General features: G+C 38.4%; 1 protein-coding gene across 1 annotated transcript; it reads right to left on the bottom strand.

The window, feature by feature from the left end:
• Nucleotides 1-11,881: 11,881 nt before the first annotated feature.
• Nucleotides 11,882-25,860, bottom strand: LOC306853113 (receptor-interacting serine/threonine-protein kinase 3-like). Its single transcript, XM_079390304.1, has 11 exons — nucleotides 25,641-25,860; nucleotides 23,864-24,179; nucleotides 19,797-19,948; nucleotides 17,886-17,935; nucleotides 17,660-17,815; nucleotides 17,504-17,586; nucleotides 17,261-17,318; nucleotides 14,596-14,645; nucleotides 14,068-14,178; nucleotides 13,970-13,988; nucleotides 11,882-13,552 (listed from the first exon to the last, which is right to left on the bottom strand). The coding sequence occupies exons 1-11, from the start codon at nucleotides 25,796-25,798 to the stop codon at nucleotides 13,389-13,391; spliced, it is 1,317 nt and encodes a 438-aa protein (XP_079246430.1). The 5' UTR covers nucleotides 25,799-25,860; the 3' UTR covers nucleotides 11,882-13,388.
• Between the last annotated feature and the right edge of the window lie 823 nt (nucleotides 25,861-26,683).

Genomic DNA, 26,683 nt, shown 5'->3' with positions numbered 1-26,683 from the left:
TTTTACATTTTTTACACAATCTATTAGCTTAGATAGTTGAGAAGTTTCATCTGGTCTTGTTGAGATATATAGTTGAGTATCATCAGCATAACAATGAAAACTAATCCCGTATTTTCTAATAATATTACCAAGAGGCAACATGTATATTGAAAATAGCAGAGGACCTAGGACAGATCCTTGTGGTACTCCATACTTTACTGGTAATAATTGTGATGACTCTCCTTTTAAATGAACAAAGTGGTAGCTATCGGACAGGTAGGATCTAAACCATCTTAAAGCCTGCCCTTGAATACCAGTATAGTTTTGTAATCGATCTATGAGTATGTCATGGTCTATAGTGTCGAACGCAGCACTAAGATTAAGTAATAATATCAATGAGATGCAGCCTTGGTCTGAAGCAAGAAGCAAGTCATTTGTAATTTTAACAAGTGCAGTTTCTGTACTATGGTGAGGCCTGAAACCTGACTGAAATTCTTCATAGAGATCATTTTTTTGCAAAAATGAGCACAATTGAGCAGACACCACTTTTTCTAAAATTTTAGACATAAACGGAAGATTTGAAATGGGTCTGTAATTTGCCAGTTCATTAGAATCTAGTTGTGGTTTCTTAATAAGAGGCTTAATAACCGCCAGCTTGAATGGTTTTGGGACGTGACCTAAAGATAACGATGAGTTAATAATATTGAGAAGCGGTTCTTCTGCTACAGGTAACAACTCTTTCAGTAATTTAGTGGGTACAGGATCTAATAAACATGTTGTTGGTTTAGTTGCACTGATAAGTTTATTTAGCTCTTCCTGTCCTATAGTTGTAAAGCACTGCAGTTTTTCGTTGGGTGCGATGAGTGAAGCTGAAATACTAGACGCAGTAGAATCTATATTTGATATTGTATTTCTGATATTATCTATTTTATCAGTAAAGAAATTCATAAAATCATTACTATTAAACTGTGAGGGAATATTTAGATCGGGCGGTGTCTGTTTATTTGTTAATCTAGCCACTGTGCTAAATAAGAACCTTGGATTGTTTTGGTTATTATCTATGAGTTTGCGGATATGCTCTACCCTGGCAGCTTTTCGAGCCTGTCTATACCTGGACATACTGTTTTTCCACGCATTTTTAAAAATTCCAAGTTAGTTTTTCTCCATTTGCGCTCAAGATTACGAGTTTCTTAAGTCGTGACGTATTGTCAAGTATGGTGACCCATACTCGAAATTGGTGCTCTGCGTTTAACCCATCCAAGTGCACACACACAGCAGTGAGTAGTGAACAAATGCACACACACACACACACACACACACACACCGTGAACACACACCCGGAGCAGTGGGCAGCCATTTATGCTGCGGCGCCCGGGGAGCAGTTGTGGGTTCGGTGCCTTGCTCAAGGGCACCTCAGTCGTGGTATTGAGGGTGGAGAGAGCAAGGAAATACAAGGAAATGATCAGTAACATCATCACTTTGAGGTACGATATCTATATCGGTAAGATCAATTCCATGCGATATAATTAAATCTAGCGTATGATTAAAACGAAGAGTGGGCCCGGTGACGTTTTGCTTGACTCCAAAAGAGTTTATTAGGTCAGTAAACGCAAGTCCTAACGCATCATTTGTATTATCAACGTGAATGTTAAAATCTCCGACAATTAGCAGTTTATCAACATTAACCAATAGATCTGAGAGGAAATCTGCTAATTCTTTTAGGAAATCTGTATATGGCCCTGGCGGTCTATACACAGTAGCCAGAGCAAGAGATAAGAGAGAGTTCTTTTGCATATCTAACAGTGTAACATTAAGCAGAAGTATTTCGAATGAGTTAAACCTCCTGTATCCTGTTTTCTGAGTAACATTGAGAATATCACTATATATTGTTGCAACACCGCCGCCACGGCCAGTCTGACGGGGCTCATGTTTATAACAGTAGCTTGGTGGAGTAGACTCATTTAGACCAAAATATTCATTTGGTTTCAGCCAGGTTTTAGTCAGGCAGAGTACATCAAAATTATTATCTGTGATCATTTCATTTACAATAACTGCTTTGGGTGCGAGTGATCTAATATTTAGGAGCCCAAGCTTTAAAAATTGTTTTTGTTCATTTATTTTGCGTGTTTCTGGTTTAATCACGATCAGATTTTTTCTAGATACTGCATTAGATTTATATTTTGACCTCGCTATTCGGGGAACAGACACAGTCTGTATAGATTGGACAACGCAAGTACTTCTATCATTTAAGTGGGTAGAACAAAAGTCACCATAGCAGTTATTTGAGAATTGGCTTACTAGTCAGATGGAGCGTAGCGTCCTGGAGATGTTGTCTGACCGGAGTTCCGCTCCAACTCTGCTGGGGTGCAGGCCATCAGCACGGAAAAGCCTAGGACGCTCCCAGAAAAGATTCCGGTTATTAACAAAGAGCAGTTTCTGTTCTTTACACCATGACAATAACCATTCGTTTAAAGCAAACAGTCTACTGAACCTTTCGCTTCCTCGTCGATACGTGGGAAGCGGTCCTGACACGATGATCGTTGTCGCGGGCAAATGCTGCGTACCGTCTCGATCAGGCTCCTGAAGTCCCTCTTCAGTGTCTCCGTCTGCCGGCACTGACAGCACTGATGCTCTCGTCGCCCTTCAGGATCGCGGGTATCTGTGCAGAAACATCGAGAACACGAGCACCGGGGAAACAGTGAGTGTGCACTTTACCTTCAGCTAACGTAGCACGGACGTGCCGGACGATGGAGTCTCCGACGATTACAGCGTCGCGTTCCGTCTCGCGGAGGGGAGCGAAACGGTTCCGGGTGGAGATCTCGAAGACCGGAGGCGGCGAGGTCGTCGCCCGGGGCTTGGCTCGCTCTTCCGCTGATGATACACCCAGGGTCCGTGGCGTCCCGGCGCCGGAGTGAAGGACATCTGGGAAGATCGCGTCCTGGGTGCACAGGGTCTGTGCAGAGAAACACACGGAGTAGAGGTGGTGGGAGTGTTAGCAGCGTGCTGTATACTTACCCCGGACTTGTGAGCATCAGCCCGGGATGTTTCCAGCGCGGCTCGCTGCTCTCTCAGCTGGGACTGCTTCTCCACCAGGTCGCGGATCTGCTTCTCCGCTGCCTCCAGCTCCAGCTGCACCGAATGCAGCTCGAACGTGTCCTCACCTGCACTCAAAGGTAAACACAAATCCGCCATTTAAGCAAGTAAGAGTGAAGCAATGGTAATGTGTGTGAATAGAGTATTAGCAATCTAAGTGAGATTAGCGGCAGCCACGCTGCCGATGCTAACGGGCTATAAGCTAATAGCAGACTCGAGAAATCAAAATAAACTAGTGATAACAAGGCGCTCTGATTGGTTTTGTTTTAGAATGCTATAGGGAATATATTCACACGTTATAGAAACGAAAATGATAGTGTATAAAATAGTGTTTAAGATAGAAAATAGACGATAAAGAATCAACTTGACGGAGCTCAAACTCAAAACACGCAGTCACAAATCAGCGCATGCGCATCAAAATTACAAGTATTACAAGCCAATTGTGCATAGTAAAGTAAAGTAAAAAGTCGTGACGTATTGTCAAGTATGGTTACCCATACTCGAAATTGGTGCTCTGCGTTTAACCCATCCAAGTGCACACACACAGCAGTGAGTAGTGAACAAAATGCGCGCGCACACACACACACACACACACACACACACACACACACACACACACACACACACACACACACACACACACACACACACACACACACACACACACACACACACACACACACACACACACACACACACACACACACACACACACACACACACACACACACACACACACACACACACACACACACACACACACACACACACACACACACACACACACACACACACACACACACACACACACACACACACACACACACACACACACACACACACACACACACACACACACACACACACACCCGGAGCAGTGGGCAGCCATGCTGCAGCGCCCGGGGAGCAGTTGGGGGTTCGGTGCCTTGCTCAAGGGCACCTCAGTCGTGGTATTGAGGGTGGAGAGAGCGCTGGATATTCCCTCCCCCCACCTACAATTCCTGCCAGCCGGGGGCTCGAACTCGCAACCTTTCGATTACGAGTCCGACTCTCTAACCATTAGGCCACGACTTCCCCCTTCCCGCATAGATAAGATCCCTGAAGTTGCAAAGACTAAAGTCTCAAAGCCAAAGAGATATTCTTTATAAAAGTTAAGACCCTGCCACGCCCTCCTAAAACGGTTCATTCAAACACGCCCCCCACATGTCTACGTCACGGTGTGGGGAGATTTGTATAACACCGCACAAATGTATACGCAATGAAAGGGGGCGGAACTATTATTCTGGCTGTAGTATTGTTGCTGCCGCCGGCGCCATGTCTTGGAGACGCTGTATTTCGTTGTGAAAGTGAAACTACTTAGTTTGGGCTTCCAAAAGAGGACACAACTAGAAATCAGTGGTTAAGTTGCGTTTACAACACTGTTCCAGAATAGATGAACCTAAATATTAGAGTGTTTGCAGCGCATTTTACAGAGGACTATTTCCTGAACCTGGAAGAGTTGCCTACAATGCTGGCTTTCACAAAGGCTGTTTCTATAAAGTGGGGCAATTAAAACTTTGCAAGGACAGTCTGGTGCTTCTGACTCACAGCCTGTAAGTATGTTTTACATTTAAAGAATTTCCCACTGACGATTCAAACATTAATTTTAGAAGTGTAGAGTAGTGCTTGTTGTTTGTCGTTTCTCTGATCACAAATGCAGACATGGTCATGTTTACGTGGAGCGATGCATGGAAAATAATGTGTTTTTTTAACCTTAAACCACATAAACACTTCGCATTACACCAAATAGACAAAATAATGCTCTTTTTAACAATGCCATGTGACCCCTTTAAGATATTTTTTTATTAAATTCGAGAGCTCTCTGTCCCTCCATTGACAGCAATGCAACTGCAATGTTCCCAGGTCCAGAAATGTATCAAGGACATTGGAAAATAATCCATGTGACATCAGTGGTTCTGTAATTTTACGAAGCTACGAGAATATTTTTTGTGCGCAAAGTTGTACTTTCATTGCTGGAAAAAGAAGTAGAGCCACCACTAGACACCTGTCAGTTTGCCTATAAGCAGAACAAGAGTACTGAGGATGCTGCTCTTAGCATTGTTCATGTGTCTAAGCATCTTGAGAACCTAAAGCCTATGCTCGTATTTTATTTGTTGATTTTAGTTCAGCATTTAATACAGTGCAGACACATTTGCTTTTAGAGAAGTTGCACAGCATGGGTGTCAGACTCTTTTAATTAAATGGTTTCATTCTTTTTTAAGTAATAGAACTGAGCAGGTCAGGGTCAATGGGACACTTTCTGAGGTCATACAGGAGTGCCACAAGGTTGTGTTTCACCGCCTTTGCTTTTTGCTTTGTATACGAATGATTGCAGGAGCAAATATACTAATAATTAAATATGCTGATGACACTGTCATTTTAAGTCTCTTACATAAAGACATGGACTTATCATCTTACCACAGTGAAATAGATACTTTCATTCAGTGGTCTTAAAGACATCTAATAGACGTCTATTTGACATCTAAAAGGAAACGTCCTATAGACGTATTGCAGATGAGCAAACACCCTAAATAATACGTCTTGCAGATGTAAATGCAGACATCAAATAGACATCTCAGAGATGTGCGTGTGCTATCAGGGTAGTCTGTGCACACGATTACAACAGAGGCTTTATTTTTAAAAAAGGCTGAGACTGTATGGGGTGGATAGCAATATCTTGTTTATTTTTTACCGAGCCATGTTTGAAAGTCTCATTCGCTATGGAATCACAGTCTGGTTTGGAAACTTGTCTGTTCAACTGAAAAACAAATTGGCTCATATCCACAAAACAGCCATGAAAATCATTGGAATAAAACAATATGAGCCTATACAGACTTTATATGAACAGGCAGTGATGAGAAGGGCAATAAGTATACTAGCCGCTGCCATCAGGAAAGAGACTGAGAATGCCTATGTGTAAAACTAATAGACTGAAGCATTCATTTGTTCCTGCCTCAATAAAAGTGTCCAATTCTAACAAGAACAACGCACCTATAGCATATTAGCACTTTACTGTGTTTTGCATTTACTTACATTACACACTGTTGTATTTTAATGTATGCTCTTAATTGTTTTATTTAATCTATTTTGTCTATTATTATTGTATGTATCATTGTTTAGAGCAACACTTTAGCACCCGAGACAAATTTCCTTTCGGGGACAAATAAAGTTGATCCTTATCCTTTATCCTTAAAGAAAACAATAACATCATTTATTCAACAATACTTCTCCCCGAGTTACCATCTTCTGCCAGTTTGGAGAGTACCCCTGAACGTAATCAGCACTGATTACATTCAGCGAAAGCGTGCGCATTGTAAAATTACAGTTGAACCCCTGATGTCATGGAGTATTTTACCGATGTCCTTGCTATGTTTCTAGACCTAGGAACATTGCAGTTGCATTGCTGTCTATGGAGGGACAGAGAGCTCTCGGATTTAATTAAAAATATCTTAATTTATGTTCCAAAGATGAACGAAGGTTTTGGAACAACATGAGAGTAATTAATGACTGAATTTTCATTTTTGGGGGATCTATCCTTTTAACTTTGAGAGCAGAGAATGAGAGAGTACCACATATATATTTCTTGCATCCCCATTTGCTCAAATAGCAAAAGAAAAACTCCACAATAGTTTTTACACAAATTTTAATCAAAAGAGAAAAAGAACGAGAGCGACTGATAATGGCAGTCAAAAGAAAGAACAATGTCAATTTGTCTGTCCCTCCCATAGACATTAGAAACACCCTCACATTAGTGTTAACTTTTATTATTATTATTGTAATTAGATGCAAAGGTGATATAATGCTGTTATAAATATACACACATAAAAGAAAATGTTCAAGGATTTATGATGAAAGTTGAAATGTGTCTTGTGAAAAGGGTCCATGGAAGTCAATTGCTACTGTCAGCTGTTACTGACATTTTTCAAAATGTCTTCTTTTGTGTTCAACAGAGGAAAGAAACTCATACAGTTTTGGATCCACACTTGAGGGTCAGTAAATGATTACACTTTCCATTTTGAATGAACTGTCTCTTTAAGGTCCATCTATAACCATTAGGAGCTGTGCGTTAAAGATCGAATTCGCACGAGTTTCGCCAAAACGTAAAATAGTTACGCATTCGCAAGACTGCGTCTGAATGAGTACTAGCTCAGAACTACACTTAATAAGCACAACAAAACTGCTCTCCTGCATAAAAAACTACAGTAATGTGCAGAGCGGACGATGGTTTTGAAGGGGACTACAGTCAGTTATTTCTGCATCCACCCACTCATTCCTCGGCGTTTTGTCCAGATCACCGGGAGAGATGCGACACGAGCGGATCCGTGCCCGTTATTCCGGTGAGACAGATGGAGAGATGTACTTGGGAACGATCTGAACGCCAGCATCCCGCTGACTGAACGGCACGAGCTGTCACTTCTGATTAGCGCGATGGATCCTCCGCCATCTGATAGAAAAACGCTGGGAATATCCAACACATGCAGTCAAATCTTTGGAAAATAATTTAAAAAATATATATTTTTAAACGTACTTCGTAGCTAGTTACAGTAGTTGATTGTCCCTACCACAGTGCTCACCTGATATGAATCACAGACATATTCAGAATCGTATGTGAATTTCATTCCAAAGTCAAATAATTTATTTAGTTGTTTGTTTTTGCATTGTGACAATTAAGTACATTTTACTATTGCTTTCATTAATATAATGCAAATGTAACACCTGGAAATCAGCATTAATAAAATTCAGTACAAAAACCACTGCCATGATGTGTATATCAAAATGTAAAAAGTTATGAAACCTATTTATTATTTTACATCTACTGGCAATTGGATGATGGAGATTTAAATATATCTTATTGTCCTGAAAATGTCACAATGCAAAAAAAATAAAATTAAAAAATAGTGGTTCGAATAATAGATTTTCTGTATGAAAAATATATGCTTATTTCTTTCTTTTGAGATAAAACTTGAGTTGGAAATGCTCTTTACCTCCGTTCACTTTAAGCCTCTAGTGCATAGTGTTGCCCTCAGGCGGTCACGGAACGCTGCGCGGAGCGCCGTGGAAAGACGAGTCAGGGTCCAAATGCAGGTAAGGTGCTTTTAATAAAAAAACAAAAAGCCAACACGGCAAAAAACTAAACAGAAAAGGTCTGGGATACCAGACGGCAACACGGTGCATGCATCCCAGACCAGAGCAAAACACAAGGAATGCAATTACTGCAACACATCACAAATCACAATTAACGAACCCAGGCAGAGTGGTGGGAGAGGGGAGACTATATAGTCTGTGGCAAATGGAGAACAGCAGGCAGTGTGAAGTGTACAGGTGTGTGCTATTATGTGAGATGAGTCCGGGAGGAAGGGAGATGGTGACCTCTAGTGGAGACGGGAAGAACTGCCGAGCCCGGACTCGTGAAGAAGTTTTTCTTATGCCCCATGTTAAGTGCATGTTTTTTTAAATGATTGCAACCAATTCAAATGTTTGAAAAGTATCAAAGAACAGTCCAATAAGGTGTGGGAGTCACTATCAAGCACCATTGGGACGTGGGATGTTCTGTTCTGTAGGGGTGTGCGATACTGAAAATTTTGGCATCGATCCGATACGAGTAAATACAGGGCTAGTATCGCCGATACCGATACAGATACTTGTCATTTAAAAAAAACATACATTTAAATGACCAACAACCATTCAAAAAATGAACAATACTAATGTTGATATGACTAATATTAAATTCACCTTAAAGCTACATGGATATTATTTGCCTCTCTAAAAGGACTTTGCAGGTAGAGGAGCCCAGAACATGAAAGCAATGCACAGTTTCATGTTAAGTATTTTCCTCACATAGAAAAGAGTTATAAAAATAATTAACGTGGCTTAATAAATTAAGAACATAATATTAAAAGACAAAACTCAGTATACACCTTATTAATGTTGCAAACTAGATATACAAGTTAGCAGATGTGCCCAGAATATGAAAGCAACGCTCAAAGTTCTCACATTATGCATTTTCCTCCCATAGAAAACCATTATAAAGAAAAGTTTAAGGTAAGTGGCTTATTGAATGAAGACAGTGATATCAAAAAGAACTATTAAGCCACAACTCGTTTATTATTGAAAGGATTTTCATATGTTATATACGTACTGTATTTTCTGTTTGTTTTATACATACTGTAATATTTGTTTGTTATTATTGCAATACAAATCTTTGATATGAAAAGGCCAAATTTGGTATAGTTTATAAAAACATATAGGCCTACTATGTATGTACAGGTAAGCAGATGAACATGACTGCAACACGCTGAATTTAATTTTCTCTCATTGCAATATAAAAACATTTAATATGGTGCAATGGAGGAAGACAGTGATAAAGACCAAAAAAATAAATAAAGACTAAATTTGGTATACAGTTTGTTAATAAAATATAATATGTGGCAACCAGCTGAGCCCAGAATATACAGTGCCCTCCATAAGTATTGAACAGTAAAGACAAAATTGCTCTGTTGGCTGTGGAGTCAAGACATTTACAAATATGATTAAAAGATGAATATGAGACAAAACTACAGAATTTTATTATTAGCCGTTTCAACACATACATGTTTTACCAAATAAAAAGAACAGCACTTTTAGAGTTCATCCCTCTCATTGATGTGAACATAAGTATTGGGACAGTTGAACATAAGGCAGATATAAAAGAGTAAAAGCTATTATTTAGTTGCAGATCCCTTGAGCACAATCACAGCAGTGAGTCTGTGACCCTTAGACATCACCAGACTCTTGGTCTCATCCTTTGAAATACTTTTCCCAGCCTTTAATGCAGCCAATTCCAATTGTTGCTTGTTTTGGGGAGTTTCTGCCTTTACTCTCCTCTTCAGCTGGTGAAATTCATGTCCAATCAGATTTAAATCTGGAGATTGACTTGGGCAATCTAAGACTTTCCATTTCTTTGCTCTTATAAATTCCTTGACTGAACTGGCAGGGTGTTTTGGGTCATTGTCCTGATGCAATATGAAGCACTTCCCAATGAATCTGGTGGCATTTTCCTGAATATTGGTAGGCAAGATGGGTTTGTACCCTTCCAAATTCATTCTGCTACTGTCATCATACATTAAGTCATCAGTAAAGTTGAGAGGGCCTGTTCCAGAGACAGCCATGCATGCCCATGCCATGACACCACCTCCACCATGCTTTACAGATGAGGCTGTATGCTTGGGATCATTTGCAGTTCCCTTTTTTTCTCCACATTTTTGCTTTCCCATCACTTAGATAAAGGTTCATATTTGTCTCATCGGTCCATAAACACAGTTCTAAAACTCTTCTGGCTCACCTTTGTGCTTTTTTGCAAACTCTAATCTTGCCTTTCTATTTTTGGTGCTGGTCAGAGGTCATCTTGCTGTGTAGCATCTGTAATTCTGTGTCAAAGTCTCCTGAGGACAGTAGATTGTCAGAGCATCGCCCTAGCTTTCTGGAAGTTGGTGATTTTACAGACACGCCTTTTAGGGTTCATTTTCACAGCTTTTATGATTTGTCTGTCATCAACTACTGTTGTTTTCTCAGCTGATCAGGTCGTTCTTGGTTGCTGGTGGTTGCCAAACTGTTGATTTCTCCATGCCCTCTGTTTTTGCTAGAGCTCTAATTGACTTCCTCTTTTCTTTTAGCATCCAAATGGCTTGCTTTTCTCTCAAAGTCAGCTCCCTCGTCTTCATCCTGGTTTGTGTGTGTCATCATCGAATGCAGGATTCAGAATACAGAAGTAATGGATATAACTGATACGACACATTCCCTGCTTTTAATATCTGAAGAATTAATGCAACAGGACACAGCTGATCACTTAGAAAGACCTGTGAGGCAACTGCTCCAATACTTATGCTCACATCAGATAGAGGGATGAAACTATAAAAGTGCTGAACTTCTTAGCTGGTAAAACATCTATGTGTTGAATCACCCAATAATAAAATGTAGTTTTGTCTCCTTTTCATCTTTTAATCATATTTGTAAATGTCTTGACTCCACAGCCAACAGAGCAATTTTGTCTTTACTGTTCCAATACTTTTGGAGGGCACTGTATATGCAAACATGCATAGAACATTTTACTCCCATAGAAAACCATTATAATGAAAACATTTAAAGTGGCTTAATGCATTAAGAAATAATATTAAAAGGCCAAAATCAGTACACACCTTACAGTGATACTGCATAAAAAGGACAATTTTGGTATACAGTTATGTACAATATGCACTATGTGAAGGATTTCTTTCCTCCCCTTTTCATTTCTTTTGTAGCTCGGAGTTCTATCGTTCGATCTGAAGCCAAAAGTATCCGCTTGCGCATGGAGTCTCTGAGTCACATGATGGCATGATAACCAAACCAGTGTAGCCAGGGAGGAGCAGCAATGCTTGCATACAAGATGTGAAAAGAGCGGAATATACACCCACAGACATGTCTACACTTTGGTGAATGTATTAAGCAATGTATTAAGTGTATAGGAGAAAAAAATAACCTAGAGTATCGATCTTATCAGGCTAGTATCGATCCGATACCAATACCAACGTTGGTATCGATACTATCGATATTAGGATCGATACGCCCACCCCTACTGTTCTGACACATGGTCACAGGAGCACATGGTGTGAGATGCAAGATTATTTGCTTTAGTAATCTCTTATTTAAAATGACATGAACTGTACATATAAAATGTGTGTGTGTGTGTGTGTATGAAAGTATAGAGAAGACTTTGGTCAGGTTTTATGATTTTTTTTATTTTTATTTTGCATGTTCAGAAATTCAGTTTTTCTTTTCGTTGCCTCAGGGCAATGTTGCGCAATAAGGGGTAAGGAAGCAGGGGTCCACAGCTCCCATCCCTAACCAGGATTTCCCTTTGACAATACATACAGGCAAAAAGGGAAGATGCAAGGTTCCTGGCTGCACAGGAACACCCCAAAAAAGTGGAATGTGCACCAGAAGAAGTGCTTCTTGGAGTTTAACACGGAGTAAAATCTCATTCCATGAAGTACATGATACGACACGACACACTACATCAGGGCTGGGAAACTTCAGTCCTGGAGGGCCACTGTCCTGCAGAGTTAGCTCCAACCCTAATCAAACACATCAGAACAAGCTAATGAACGTATTTTAAGATCACTAGAAAGCTACAGGCAGGTGTGTTTAATTAGGCTTGGAGCATTAGGTTTCCCAGCCCCGAACCACGACACAAACCTACTTCTGAATCAAATGCGTTTCAAGTGTTTTTCCAGTTTCATTTAATGATTTCTTGACAGATTTGTGATTTTGAATTGCTCTCTGAACTTTGTCTTATGATATGTGAATGGAGAATTTCCTCTGTAATTCTGTACCTTTGTTGCGCAACGTTACCCTGAGGCAACCAAAAAAATAGTTTGGGATGGGGGGGGGGGGGGGGGTGAAATATTTTTAATCAATAAAATGTTCCCCCAAATAAATCAAAAAATGATGTAGAATAATTTTGTATCACGTACCATCAAAATGCATGCAGTAGAGGGTTAGGACGTGGGTATTTGAATTGCATATAAAATGTCTATTCATTTGGATTATGCAGTTTTAACTTTGGGTAATAAACTTAATGTGACCCATATTTGTCAGTGCTACATAAATGAAACAGAAACAGGTAAGATTTCTGCACCAGTGTTATTTTATTATCATAGAGATGCTATTGTATTAGTTTTTATTGTTTATACTTTCCTTTCTCATTTTAATTGTAATTACATTTTTAGGCATTTGTTGTGTTTTTGTCATATTTATTATTGGGTTTTTTTCCATACAATTTCTACGCTCCGTGTTCAGTTTTAGTGTTGAGTACATCAGGTTAAACTAAATGAAATCGAGAACTAGAAAAAAAAAATGCATTTATATAAATAAAATGCATATAAAAATATGCAATTTATACAAACACATACATATGTGTGTGTGTGTATGTATATATATATATATATCACTAACTAAAATACGTTTATTTCAAGTAACAAACACATTGCATAGTTTTATTATTAATCTGACTTTATGCATGACTAACAAATATGCATCTCATTAAGTTTATTGGTTAGTTAATGTTATGCTGTGTAATCCAAATGCATGGACATTTTATATGCGTTCAAATACATAAATTATACATTTAGGACTGATTATTTTCTTAAAGTGTTCAGCCGCATTAAATTTCTATTTCCCTTCGACTGCGTTATAGTCTGGTCACTTAAAAAAAGCCACCAAAACTCTTTCAGATCTTGAGAGTTGATTCCTGTGTGAAGATGTCACTGAGGTTTTTTCTGTGAGTTCTCTGAGTTTGAGTAAGACGTGCCGGTGCCGACCCTGGAAGGAGCTGTTTGGTGTCTCTGCCGCGCTTTCGTAATATTCATGATGTTGTGGTTGCCGATCTGAACTCCACAGACGTTGGAAAACGAGAAATTAACTCCACCTGAGAGAAAGCAGAAAGACAAGAGACGAGTAAGACTGCTCCTGATTTGACTAAATCTGTCACGACTGAGGATCTAAAGCACCAGCTCCATCTAGTGGTAGATGTGGGATAGTTTGATGACTTGTGCCACATCTAACTCAATATCTTGACTTCTGACCATAAAGGCTTTTTTGCAAATAAAGGCAACTCTACTGCTCACTATGGGAATATAAACAGAAAATGTACTTGCAATTCTTTTCTCCCACAATTCTGACTTTTCTTCTTGGGATAGTTTATATCTCGCAATTCAGACTTTTTATCTCAGAAATAAAGTCCAAATTGTAAGATAAAAAAACTAAATCACAATTACCTTTTATTACACCCCCCCCCCCCCATAATGATTTGTGTGTAATTACTAATAAGCAGAGTAAAACTGACCTGGTGTTGAAATCTGACGCTGTAAGAACAAACACACAGCAGATGTTAGGAGAGGAGAGGTCAGGAATATGAAACGGATATATTTGTTTGTTTCAGACCTGTGTTCTGGGCGTCACAGGCGGAGCAGGTCGAGGAAACGGTTCTGTGAATTCATCTCTGGAGCTCAGATTACTTTTCTTTAAGGATTTTGTGGAACTGGCAGCTGTTTCCTGCAAGATAAAGTTAATAAACATCCTCAGACAATATACTGTAGTTTAGTTTGTTCATTTTAAAAACCATTAAAAACCTAAAAAACAACTATGGTTTAAATATACAATTACTGGAATTGATCTCATCTTAATTTCCAACTGAAAATGCTTTCAACCCTTTCAAAACCGAAAATGTAATAATATTAATAATAAAACAGCTTTGAATCACTCTCTAATGCTTTGTTTTGCGTACTACAAAGGTCATTATATTATGAGCTGATTATTGACCTTAATGAGCCGAGTGCAGTTAGTTAGAAATTAGAAATACAACTGTATACAATTTAAATAAGTACATAATGTAAACAAATATATTTAAACATTTATGTTGATTAACGTTTTGCTAAGATTTTAATTTGATTGAAATTAAGTATAAATGACCTGTTTAGGAAGCGGTCCAGTGACGCAGGACAAAACCTCAGGCCGTGCTTCTGAAACAAAAAGAGGATCAAGAAGTCAAAAATCCTGACAATAATTATTCTGTGAGCCAAAATGAAGCATTTATAATTCATTTGACTTCCATAGATGATACAGTAAAGCAGGACTTGATTTTTTCCATGATTGGAACCTGGGTGTGTAAGGGGTTAAATTATGTCCTCATGAAACCAAAACGTCAGGAACTCTCAAAAACAGATGTCATGCAACAAAACCATAAAACTAATCTGGAGAAGAGATCTCCAAACACCACCCCCTTGCTAATTTATGGCCCCCTTCTCCCCCTCTCCCTCTTTTCCCCCAAAAGTTCACTAAGAATATCTATAAACCACATGTATCTTGTGAACCTGTGTGTCTCTCTGCTGTCAGGTATGCATCTCTTAGATTCATCTTTGAATTGACTTCTAATTGTTTAGTTACGTAATTGGCACGGTTTTACCCGACTAATAATAAATTGTCATATTTGCCTTATTCTGATCTCTTCTGAAATAATTAATATAGTAGACTATAGCGTAGTCTGGTGTTTCCACAAATGTGACCCTAGACCACAAAACCAGTCATAAGTGTACATTCGTCGAAATTGAGATTTCTACATCATCTAAAAGCTGAATAAATAATCTTTCCATTGATGTATGGCTTTGCTGAGATACAACTATTTGAAAATCTGGAACTATTTGAAAATCTGCAAAAATATCAAAATATTGAGAAAATCGCCTTTAAAGTTGTTCTTAGCAATGCATATTACTAATCAAAAATGAAGTTTTGATATATTTACGATAGGAAATTTACAAAATATCTTCATGGAACATGATCTTTACTTAATATCCTAATGATTTTTGTCATAAAAGAAAAAGTGATCATTTTGACCCATACAATGTATTGTTGGCTATTGCTACAAATACACCCTAGCGACTTAAGACTGCTTTTGTGCTCCAGGGTCATAAATCTGTGTCTAAGATAGATCATACTGAAGTACCAATGAGTGAAGCGAGGGCTCATCATTTGAATTACTAAGCGATATCAGGTCCTTGATGAATGAATGATTGAAAGTATGGGATGTCTAGAATAATCAAATATCTAATAATAATAATAATAATAATTCATTACATTTATATAGCGCTTTTCTGCTTTTTTCTAAGCACTCAAAGCGCTCTACATTGTGAGGGGGGTGTCTCCTCGTCCACCACCAGTGTGCAGCATCCACCTGGATGATGCGACGGCAGCCATAGTGCGCCAGAACGCCCACCACACACCAGCTTGCTGGTGGAGAGGAGACAGAGTGATGAAGCCAATCAGTGTAAGCGGATGATTAGGAGGCCATGATGGTCAGAGACCAATGGGGAAATTTGGCCAGGATGCCAGGGTTACACCGCTACTCTTTTTCGAAAGACATCCTGGGATTTTTAATGACCACAGAGAGTCAGGACCTCGGTTTAACGTCTCATCCGAAAGACGGTGCTTATTGACAGTATAGTGTCCCCCGTCACTATACTGGGGCGTTAGGACCCACACAGACTGCAGGGTGAGCACCCCCTGCTGGCCTCACTAACACCTCTTCCAACAGCAACCTAGTTTTCCCAGGAGGTCTCCCATCCAGGTACCGACCAGGCTCAACCCTGCTTAGCTTCAGTGGGCAACCAGTCTTGGGCTACAGGGTGATATGGCTGTGGGAATCTAAATTAATATATAATCAATATTTGTGATCAATTTTTGATTAGAAATACAGTCTAAACTTAATGATCACTTGAAACTGGAGTCAGATTGAACACGGAGCTAGACTAAAATCGAAACTAAATCCTGATAAATTCAGAAGCGCAAGTAAAATACAGAACACAAATTAAACCTTCAACCACGCCGCTGGACTCCCCTTTTTGGGCCGGCATGTGGATCCTTACAGATGTAAAATTAGAGGGATTTCTGTATATTTCAACATGCTTGCTTAATGTGGAAACAGAACAAAACAGTGTTATTTTACAGTGTTTGGTGTAAGTTATTTTAAAATGAATGCATTACGCTATTGCATTACTCCATAAAAAGTAGCTAATTGCATTACTTAGTTACTTTTATGTAAAGTAATACATTACGTTACTTTTGCATTACTTTTTGTCACCTGAGCTGGTCTTGTTTATTTATTTTTAATAAAAAAAAAAAAAAAAAAACACGGAACAGCAGAGATAGTGACTAATTAAGAAACAAAGTAACTTGCATTACTTATTTGAAAAAGTATTTTCTAGTAAATGTGTTACTTTAGTTAGCTACTTGAAAAAAGTCATCTGATTAAGTAACTTGCATCACTTGTAATGCATTCAACACTGCATATTAATACCACTGAGATGCTATTAAAACATTTTGTTAATATTTTGAATGTAAAATATTTAGTTGTAACTTTAATTTCTGTTAAAGTTTTAGTAATTTTGTTGTGTTTTTGACGTTTGTTTCTAGTTTATTTACTTTTAGTACTTAATGTTAAACTGAACCAAAATGAGAGTTTCTTTGGCAAATAACGGAAATAAAATAATTTATATTTTAAAATAATTATTTTAAGATTATATTTTAAAATAAAATAATTTATTTATTTACCACAGAAATAAAAATATAAATATAAACTTACCATTGTGTGGTTTACAGCTGATCTGGATTGATTTCAAACCGGAACAAATGTCATCATTCTGCTCATAAGAAAAGATAGGGTTAACTGAGGATAAAAATAAGGGTTAAAGAGTTCAAATTTACAAAATATTTCTATAAAAAAACAAAATAAAAAAACGCCGTTTTCAACTTATTTTACTTTCACTGTGTGATGGAAATGGTGAATAAACATTGGTTAAAAACCCAAAAGGAAAATAAACAGTACCAGCTGCTTCAGAACATTATAGACGGCATCAATGAGTCCATGTTGGTGCATATCAAAGATCTTCTCAGTCACACGAACACAATCTGAAAGCACGAGACGGTGAGGTGAGAGCGTGTGGAGGTGGATCATCATGGAGTGAAGGGGTTCGAGTCTCACCAAGGAACGACGGCCTCCTGCTGGGATCCTGATGCCAGCATTCAGTCATGAGATTCAACATATCTTCTAGACCTTTAACCCCGCGGTGGTCTATGGACGTCAGGTCCGGTCTGTCCCCCTGAGGGATCCGGAAGCGCACCAGACTGGACACAGCATCTGCAGGACAGACAGGAGTGAGAGAGACGCTGCTGCGGACGGGAACCAGAGAGCGCTGAGGGATGCTTACCTTCATACGGCTCCTTCCCGGTGACGAGGGACCACAGCAGAATGCCATAACTGCAGAGCAGAGCATCCATAGATTATTACACATTACACTTTCATTTGCATCTCATGCACGATTATTGCAGGTGACTAATGAAATAGGAGGGTTGGGATTGATTTGCTCCTTCATATCCAGAGTCAGTTTTGAACAAGGAGCAGTACATACAAATATCTGAAGATTCATCATTTGTAGTACAGGGAAAAAAATCTTTTTATTAAGGATTATTTTTGTTTAGATTCAATAATAAATATTGTGTACTGTGTGGTGCATTTCAGCTTTGAATGGTTTTGTTTGGATCGTTTGAAATGTTTGTGCATAGATAAGATCCCTGAAGTTGCAAAGACTAAAGTCTCAAAACCAAAGAGATATTCTTTATAAAAGTTAAGACTTGACCACACCCTCCTAAAACGGCTCGTTCAAACATGCCCCACATGTCTATGTCACTGTGTGGGGAGATTTGCAAAACACTGCACAAATGTATACGCAATGAAAGAAGGCAGAACTATTATTCTGGCTGTATTGTTGCTGTCGCCGGCGCCATGTTCTGGAGACGCTGTGTTTCGTTGTGAATGTGAAAGTACTTTGTTTGGGCTTCCAAAAGGGGACACAACTAGAAATCAGGGGTTAAGTTATATTTACAACACTATTCCAGAATAGTTCAACCCAAATATTAGAGTGTGTGCAGCACATTTTACAGAGGACTATTTCCTGAACCTGGGAGAGTAGCCTACAATGCTGGCTTTCACAAAGACTGTTTCTATAAAGTGGGGCAATTAAAACTTTGCAAGGACAGTCTGGTGCTTCTGACTCACAGCCTGTAAGTATGTTTTCATATTTAAAACATCTTTATTACCATATTTAGTACCTCGGTGTAAACATCTCCGAGAACCTGACTTGGACTACACACATCCAAACACAGGTTAAGAAAGCCAGGCAAAGACTGTACCACCTGCGACAGCTGAGGAAATTCAGGGTCTCACCAGCAATCCTGAAAACTTTCTATTCAGGGACCATAGAAAGTGTATTGACTCAGTGCATCTCAGTGTGGTATGGAAACAGCTCCAATCAGGACTGCAAAGCACTGCAGAGAGTTGTGCGCTTAGCTGAGCGCATCTCAGGGTCTGCTCTCCCCTCTCTGCAGGACATCTACCTCAAACGCTGCAAAAGTAGAGCTGTCAAAATGATCAAGGACTCAAATCACCCTGGTAACCGTCTATCTGTCTATCCGACCATCTGGTAAGCGCTTCCGTAGCCTGATGGCAAAAACTGAGAGACTTAGGAGGAGCTTCTTCCCCCAGGCCAAATTAAAGAATTTCCCACTGACTATTCAAACGTGAATTTTGAGAAGTGTAGAGTAGTGCTTGCTGTTTGTCGTTTCTCCGATCACAAACGCAGACATGGTAATGTTTACGAGGCACGATGCAACGCGACGCATATAAGGACAATATAAGTCAGGGTTCCTCAAATCTTTCCCTGGAGGGCCAATCTGCTGCAGTATAAGTCATTATATTGTGCTTTCTATTCATCTGTGAATCCTGAAAAATAAAATGTGTGATGGTTTCCACAAACATATTGTGCAGCACAACTGTTTTCAACATTGATTATAATCAGAATTGTCTCTTGAGCAGTAAATCAGTATATTAGAATGATTTCTGAAGATCATGTGACACTGAAGACTGGAGTAATGATGCTGAAAATACAGCTTTGAGCACAGAAATAAATTACAGTTTAACAGATATTCACATAGAAAACAGCTGCTTTAAACTGACATAATATTTCACAATTTTACTGTATTTTTTATCAAATAATTTCAGCCTTGGTGAGGTTAAAACATTAAAAACCCTGCTTCAGTATTTGCGATGTTTCTGTCATTACCTGTAGACATCAGTGGCTTTGCTGGCTTTGTAGTTGATGGACTGCAGCGCTTCAGGAGGCATGTAGCTCAATGTTCCTCCATCATCCTCGTCTTTCTCTCTGGAGCATCTAGAAACGCTTCGAGCCACTCGCGACAGACCGAAATCTGTGAGCTGCAGGAAAAACAAAGAAAGGGTTAATTAAAGTCTGATGCATAGGCCTGTTTCACACTCAAAGCAGACTAACAATCCAGTTAGATATCAAGCAATACATTGATGTAGACACAGATTTTAATTCTAGAAGGTTGGCCATCAACAGTAATATCTTGAATTTAATGACATGTTTTTTAGCAATGCAACAAAATCATCTTTGAAAGCTATTTTGGGTGAACTGTCCCTTTAAGACAATTAACGCTTGTTTCTGAAAGACAGGTCAAAAGGTCTCATTCCTGGAGGAGTCTGTTTTACGTCTTTGTCTCGAGGAGGATCTCTGGTCTCGTTATTCATCATGTGAGAGTCTGGACGAATTAACGGCCCAAGCTGATGAACCTGGAGGGGTTTCTCCTGAAGGAGTGAATTACACTCACTCTTTATGTTAAATCAGCAGATGTGGAGGGTAAGAGATGCCACAGCTGATGGTTTTACGGCTCACGTATGTCAGGGAATTTCCTGGCTGTATCGTATCCTACACTGTTATGAGCTTCGACACTGAAAGAGCTGTGGATCCACACTTTACAGTCACTACGATTGCATGCAAACACATAATCTGAAATAATTAATTTAACAGGAACATTTAATCCATATAATTCTTAAACCTCTGCTGTGCAGCATTTGTTACAGATTGTTCAAATTTAATTTGATTACAATTAAAAGGATTAATTATATGATTAAAGTTTTATGCATTCATTTGATTACCAAATTAATGTTTTTGATATTAAATCATAAAATACAGAATCCAAAAAATAAAATATTTCATACTTGATGACATTGTTAAAGTTTTATTAAAGGAACACTCCACTTTTTTTGGAAATAGGCTCATTTTCCAACATCCCTAGAGTAATACAGATGTGTTTTACCGTTTTTGAATCCATTCAGCCGATCGCGGGGTCTGGCGGTCCCAAAATTAGCATAGCTTAGCATAAATCATTGAATCCGATTAGACCATTAGCATCTCATTATAAAATGACTAAAGAGTTTCGATATTTTTCCTATTTAAAACTTGACTCTTCTGTAGTTGCATCGTGTACTAAGACTGGCGGAAAATGAAAAGTTGTGATTTTCTAGGCTGATATGGCTAGGAACTATACTCTCATTCCGGCGTAATAATCAAGGAATTTTGCTGGCGTACCATGGGTGCAGCAGGCGCAATGATATTACGCAGCGCCTGAAAGAAGTCCCCATCTAGGTAACTTCCAAAGTGACCGGCACTATGTTTGTGTAGTTGCTGCTGAGTTACAGCCGGTGAGTTTAGTGGCTGGATTTACCTGTGTGCGATTAGCCATGGTTATGTGCGTTGTAAAGGGCTGTAATAGTAAGTCGAAGGTGTATTCCACCGTCATGTTTCATAGAATTCCAACGAAAAACAAGCAACAAAAGAATCAATGGCTAGCTGCTCTGAACATAGATTTGAAAACACCGGTAGAATCAATCAAGAAATGGCGTGTTTGCTCCGATCATTTTGGACCAGATGACTATTTGGAAAACATGGAAAGTGTTACCCATACTATGGTACGGCATCTAAAGAATACGGCTATCCCAACAATCTTCAGAGTACAGACAGGACCAAGTGGATCATCACCCATGGCTGTAAGTGTAACATTATTATCACTTTTGACCACATTGAAAAAGCACTGCTGTTATCATTAGCTGCCTGTGTAATGCTATCAGATAGGGCTGTGCAATTAATCGAATTCGATTAATTGCACAGCCCTACTATCAAATTGCACAGCCCTACTATCAGATTTGCTCGACCATTTGTCTTATACAGTATATATTAGTTCTGTTGTACAGTTCTAGAGAGGTAGTGCATAGTTTGATTAAAAGAAACGTGTGTAATTGTCAGTATTGCTTATCGGAATTTTCTGTGGTACAAAATACAGCCCTATCACCAAAACTGATCCGATTTTTTTTTCAGAGTAACAAATTAGCACTGCTCAAGACTGTAGGCCTACTATGCTATATTGATTTACTGTAGAAGGGGGGAGTGGCATTTGAATCATTGAAAGTGCTCTGTCCGTGGTTTCACAATCAGATTTACAAGCAGCCTTTTGCCAAAATGTATGTAAAAGTTCGTCTTCTGTGTATTCAGGTTCAAACAGATATGGTTCAGGTTCTGTACCAAAGGAAATGTTTTCTAAATTGTCTCTTACTAATGTCTCCATGGTTGCAAGGCGCGCTCCCTGTGCAAACAGGTGGTCACGTTATACTATTAGCAGGCGCTGCGTAATATCATTGCGCCTGCTGCACCCATGGTACGGCAGCAAAATTCCTTGATTATTACGCCGGAATGACAGTATAGTTCCTAGACATATCAGCCTAGAAAATCACAACTTTGCATTTTCCGCCAGTCTTAGTACACGATGCAACTACAGAAGAGTCGAGTTTTAAATAGAAAAAATATCGAAACTCTTTAGTCATTTTATAATGAGATGCTAATGGTCTAATCGGATTCAATGATTTATGCTAAGCTATGCTAATTTTGGGACCGCCAGACCCCGCGATCGGCTGAATGGATTCAAAAACGGTAAAACACATCTGTATTACTCTAGGGATGTTGGAAAATGAGCCTATTTCCAAAAAAAGTGGAGTGTTCCTTTAAATCAACTGATTTTTTGTAGGGGGAAGTCGTGGCCTAATGGTTAGAGAGTCGGACTCGTAATCGAAAGGTTGCGAGTTCGAGCCCCCGGCCGGCAGGAATTGTAGGTGGGGGGAGGGAATGTCCAGCGCTCTCTCCACCCTCAATACCACGACTGAGGTGCCCTTGAGCAAGGCACCGAACCCCCAATTGCTCCCCGGGCGCCGCAGCATGGCTGCCCACTGCTCCGGGTGTGTGTTCACGGTGTGTGTGTGTGTGTGTGTGCATTTGTTCACTACTCACTGCTGTGTGTGTGCACTTGGATGGGTTAAACGCAGAGCACCAATTTCGAGTATGGGTCACCATACTTGACAATACGTCACGACTTTACTTTACTTTACTTAGACATCCATTCTTGATTATTAAAACTGAATTAAGAAAAAAGTAAAGGGGTAAAAATAAAAACAGAATTTGGTAGAAAATAAAATGGAAATTGAGAGAGAAAAAAAAAACATTTATTTGGGACTAGTATTTAAAATAATAACAATAATAATAATAAATTATTGCCTTGCATTGATAAGATTTATGAACTCCAACTGATTAGGCAATTTTGTGATTATTAAAACTCAATTAAACCATGACAAAATAAAAAGGAAAAGATAAAAAGGGGAAAAATAAAACATAATTTAATAAAACAAAACATTTCATCGGGCACGTTTTGTTAAAAAATAAATAAATTATAACGTTTTAAGAATTCAAAAAAAAAAATTATTATAAAAAAAAAATTAATGGAATTTGAGGGGGGCCCATTTCATAGGGCACTATCATTGATAAAATTATATATATATATATATATATATATATATATATATATTTATTCATTGATTAAACTGATTAAACATCCTTTTTTATTAGTAAAATAAATAAACAGCTGATTAGACAGCCTTTTGCGATTATTAAAACTAAGTTAAAATATTAAAAAAGGAAAACATAATATGGGGAGAAATAAAACATTTCATAGGGCGCTTTTTGTTAAAAATGTAATAAATGATTCAATTAATACATTTCATGAATTCAGCGAATTTTAGATTGGTTATTATTAAAACTAAATTAAAGAGATAAAATGACATTTGAGGCGGGGGGTGTACTTTTATTATTAAAATAAATTATTAAACTGATTAGATAGCCTTTCTTGATTATTAAAACTCAATTAAACCATGAAAACAGAATCCAAAACAATGAAACAGGAAGGAATTTGGGGGAAATAAAGCGCACATAAGTGTTGCTGGACTCACTTTGGCTCTGAGACTGTCGTCCAGAAGCACGTTGCTGGGCTTGAGGTCCAGATGCAGGACAGACAGATGATGGAGGAAGTTCATGCCCAGACCGATCTCGTGCGCCATGCGGAAGGTCAGGGGCCAAGGTGGAGGCCTGGCCAGCGTCTGCAACAGATCGGCCACCGAACCCTTGGGCATGAACTCCATCACCAGCCCCGACTGCAACCGTGCCCCGCCCATGTGGCCCTCATACAGGCCCAAAATCCTGATCACATTGGGATTCCCGCCCTGGAACATCAGGTGAGCTTCTCTGTGGATGGAGGATGCAGACCTTCTTCAGGACGAGAAAAAACAAACAAGTCAACATCTGAAACCAGCCAGCGCTGATGGTGCTCAAACAAACAGATCCATGTACTCAAACACCAAGTCATTTATAGTTTTAAGGGCAATCAACCATTATTTAATTACATATACATTTATATATATATATAGTACATACATATATAATTGATATTTTAAACTATTACAGTGCTCTTTCTTAATGTAAACACAGTAATGCATATATATATATATATATATATATACACACACACACAAAAAGTCTAGCATGGTAACCCAGTTTCAGCCAAAATAATGCTTTTACTACACTGACACTGTGGTAATATAGTAGGGATGACCAACAGCGGACTGGATGGGGTAAGTTGTCACAATGGAAACCTGCTATTCAATGATGATGACTAGAGAAGGATTTTTATACAGTAAAAAAAAAAAAAAAAAAAAAACTGGTGTAGCATTTACTTTGAAACCATTCGTTTTCTAACTGCTTGTTTTCTTTTAAAAAAGCCTCTACACTAGCTTTCTCTATTCTATCTACTTGTTATTGGTAAATGTGTGTGTGTGTGTGTGTGTGTGTGTGTGTGTGTGTGTGTGTGTGTGTGTGTGTGTGTGTGTGTGTGTATGTGTGTATAAACCTGCATTAGGCTAACCGAGACTTGTCACAGCACTTGCACATGATTGCTCTTTGGTTGGTTTTGATTGCTTCTGTTGTCATTAAGTCGCTTTGGATAAGAGCATCTGCTAAATGGCTAAATGTAGCCTGAATGTAAATGCAAATGAAACAGTTTTAAATTACTAGTAATTTCACAAATAATTACAAAGAAACTTTAATAAAATGTGAAATTTTGAAATAAAATGACTGAAATAGTATTTTCTTGTAAAATGTACTCCAACATGCAAAATCTTTGTTTTATGCCGTTATGCTGTTGCTGTTTTTGAAGCTGTAAATTAAATAAAGATTATTGGAGTATGTTTTACAAAAAAATGTCCTAAACACTTCTACGTCCAATTAAAGTTACTTGCATTACTTACATTTCGAAAATGACTTTTTTACAGTTAGAGTACTTTTAAAATATGAAATACTCACACATGTCAGTCATTATAGCATGCTATGGACAACACAACACAAGATGAAACGCCAAGAGTGGAAATAAAACACAAACAACCTAAACTGCTATTGTTAAGTGTCTAAATGTTTCTCTTGTCATTGAAAGTCTCCCTTTATTAGTGATGTTTGGGCTGTCAGTGTGGTTTCACTGTGATACTGACAACTTCCTAATGTGAACTTGCCCAGACCTTCCCCATTCAACACAATAATAAATAAAAAATGAAAGAATGATCGCATCTCATATTTGAAGCCCAAATTAATGAACTGTACAATATTAAGGTTAGACTGGGCTGTATAAACCGTGGTTATCAAGGTAAACTTTTAAGGTCAATGTCCACGTGCTGTAATTACCCGTCTTTATAATGTAATAACTTTATGGCCACGTCCATCCCCAGGGTCTTGTGCTTCGCTCGGTAGATCTGACCGAACCCGCCGGTTCCGATGCTCTTCCAGTCCAGCAGACAATCATCCCGGATCACCTCGATCCTGATGCACATAGACTCGTCCATCTCCTCGTCTGATCTACTCAACTACTACACAAATAAACAATCTCGACCAGAGAATGCTTAAATATATCATATTCCGTCTGAGTCCGAGTTCCTGGTTAATGGCGACGCTTCCACATCGAGAAGATAGTTTCACTTCCCCATCAAACAAGCGCTTGGATGATCGACACTGCTCACCTGAAGAAGAAGAAGAGACTTACATCAATAACCTCAAATCATATGTCAATAAATCTGGAGCACAATGTCAGTCAGGCTTAGAAAAATATCTTCCAAGAACGTTTTAATAAAGTTTGCATATTAAACCCTATTTTTGAGTTCCGAACGTTTTCTTGTTTATGTAAACATTAGACAAAACATTTAGAGAAAGTTTAATTGTACAATTTTGGGTATGCTACTGAAATATTTTCTGAAGCATCTGGAAGTAAAAACATTTAAAAAATAAATAAATAACGTCCCATGAACAACGTATGTTCTTTGAAAGTTCAAAACATTTAATGTAAAAAAAAAAAAAAAAAAAAATTCTTGGTTATGTAAGCGAAAACATTAGCTTTATCATTGTGCAAATATACTTTTGAACCACAACTAGTAACATTAACAACGTAGACACGCGAGAAGCTACAATGTATCAAAGAACGTTCCATAAATATTTCTCCTAATGTTCTGAGAACATTATTAAAGAACAGATAACTTTAAATTAACGTTACATGAAGAATGCTGGGAGAACATTCGCTGTCAGCTATGATAACTTCATATACTAGTAAATTATATATAAATAGGAAAAGTTACAGTGTTTCACTGATATATTTTTAATATTCATCCTAAAACATGTTCTTCAGTAAAATTATAAATTCAGAAGTAATGTTTAAAAATAATAACATTGTCCCCATT

The sequence above is a fragment of the Barbus barbus genome (assembly GCF_936440315.1).
Source record: "Barbus barbus genome assembly, chromosome: 1".
Lineage (NCBI taxonomy): Eukaryota > Metazoa > Chordata > Actinopteri > Cypriniformes > Cyprinidae > Barbus > Barbus barbus.
The sequence above is the reverse complement of the archived record's forward strand: the minus strand, read 5'-3'. Positions and strand labels throughout refer to the sequence as shown.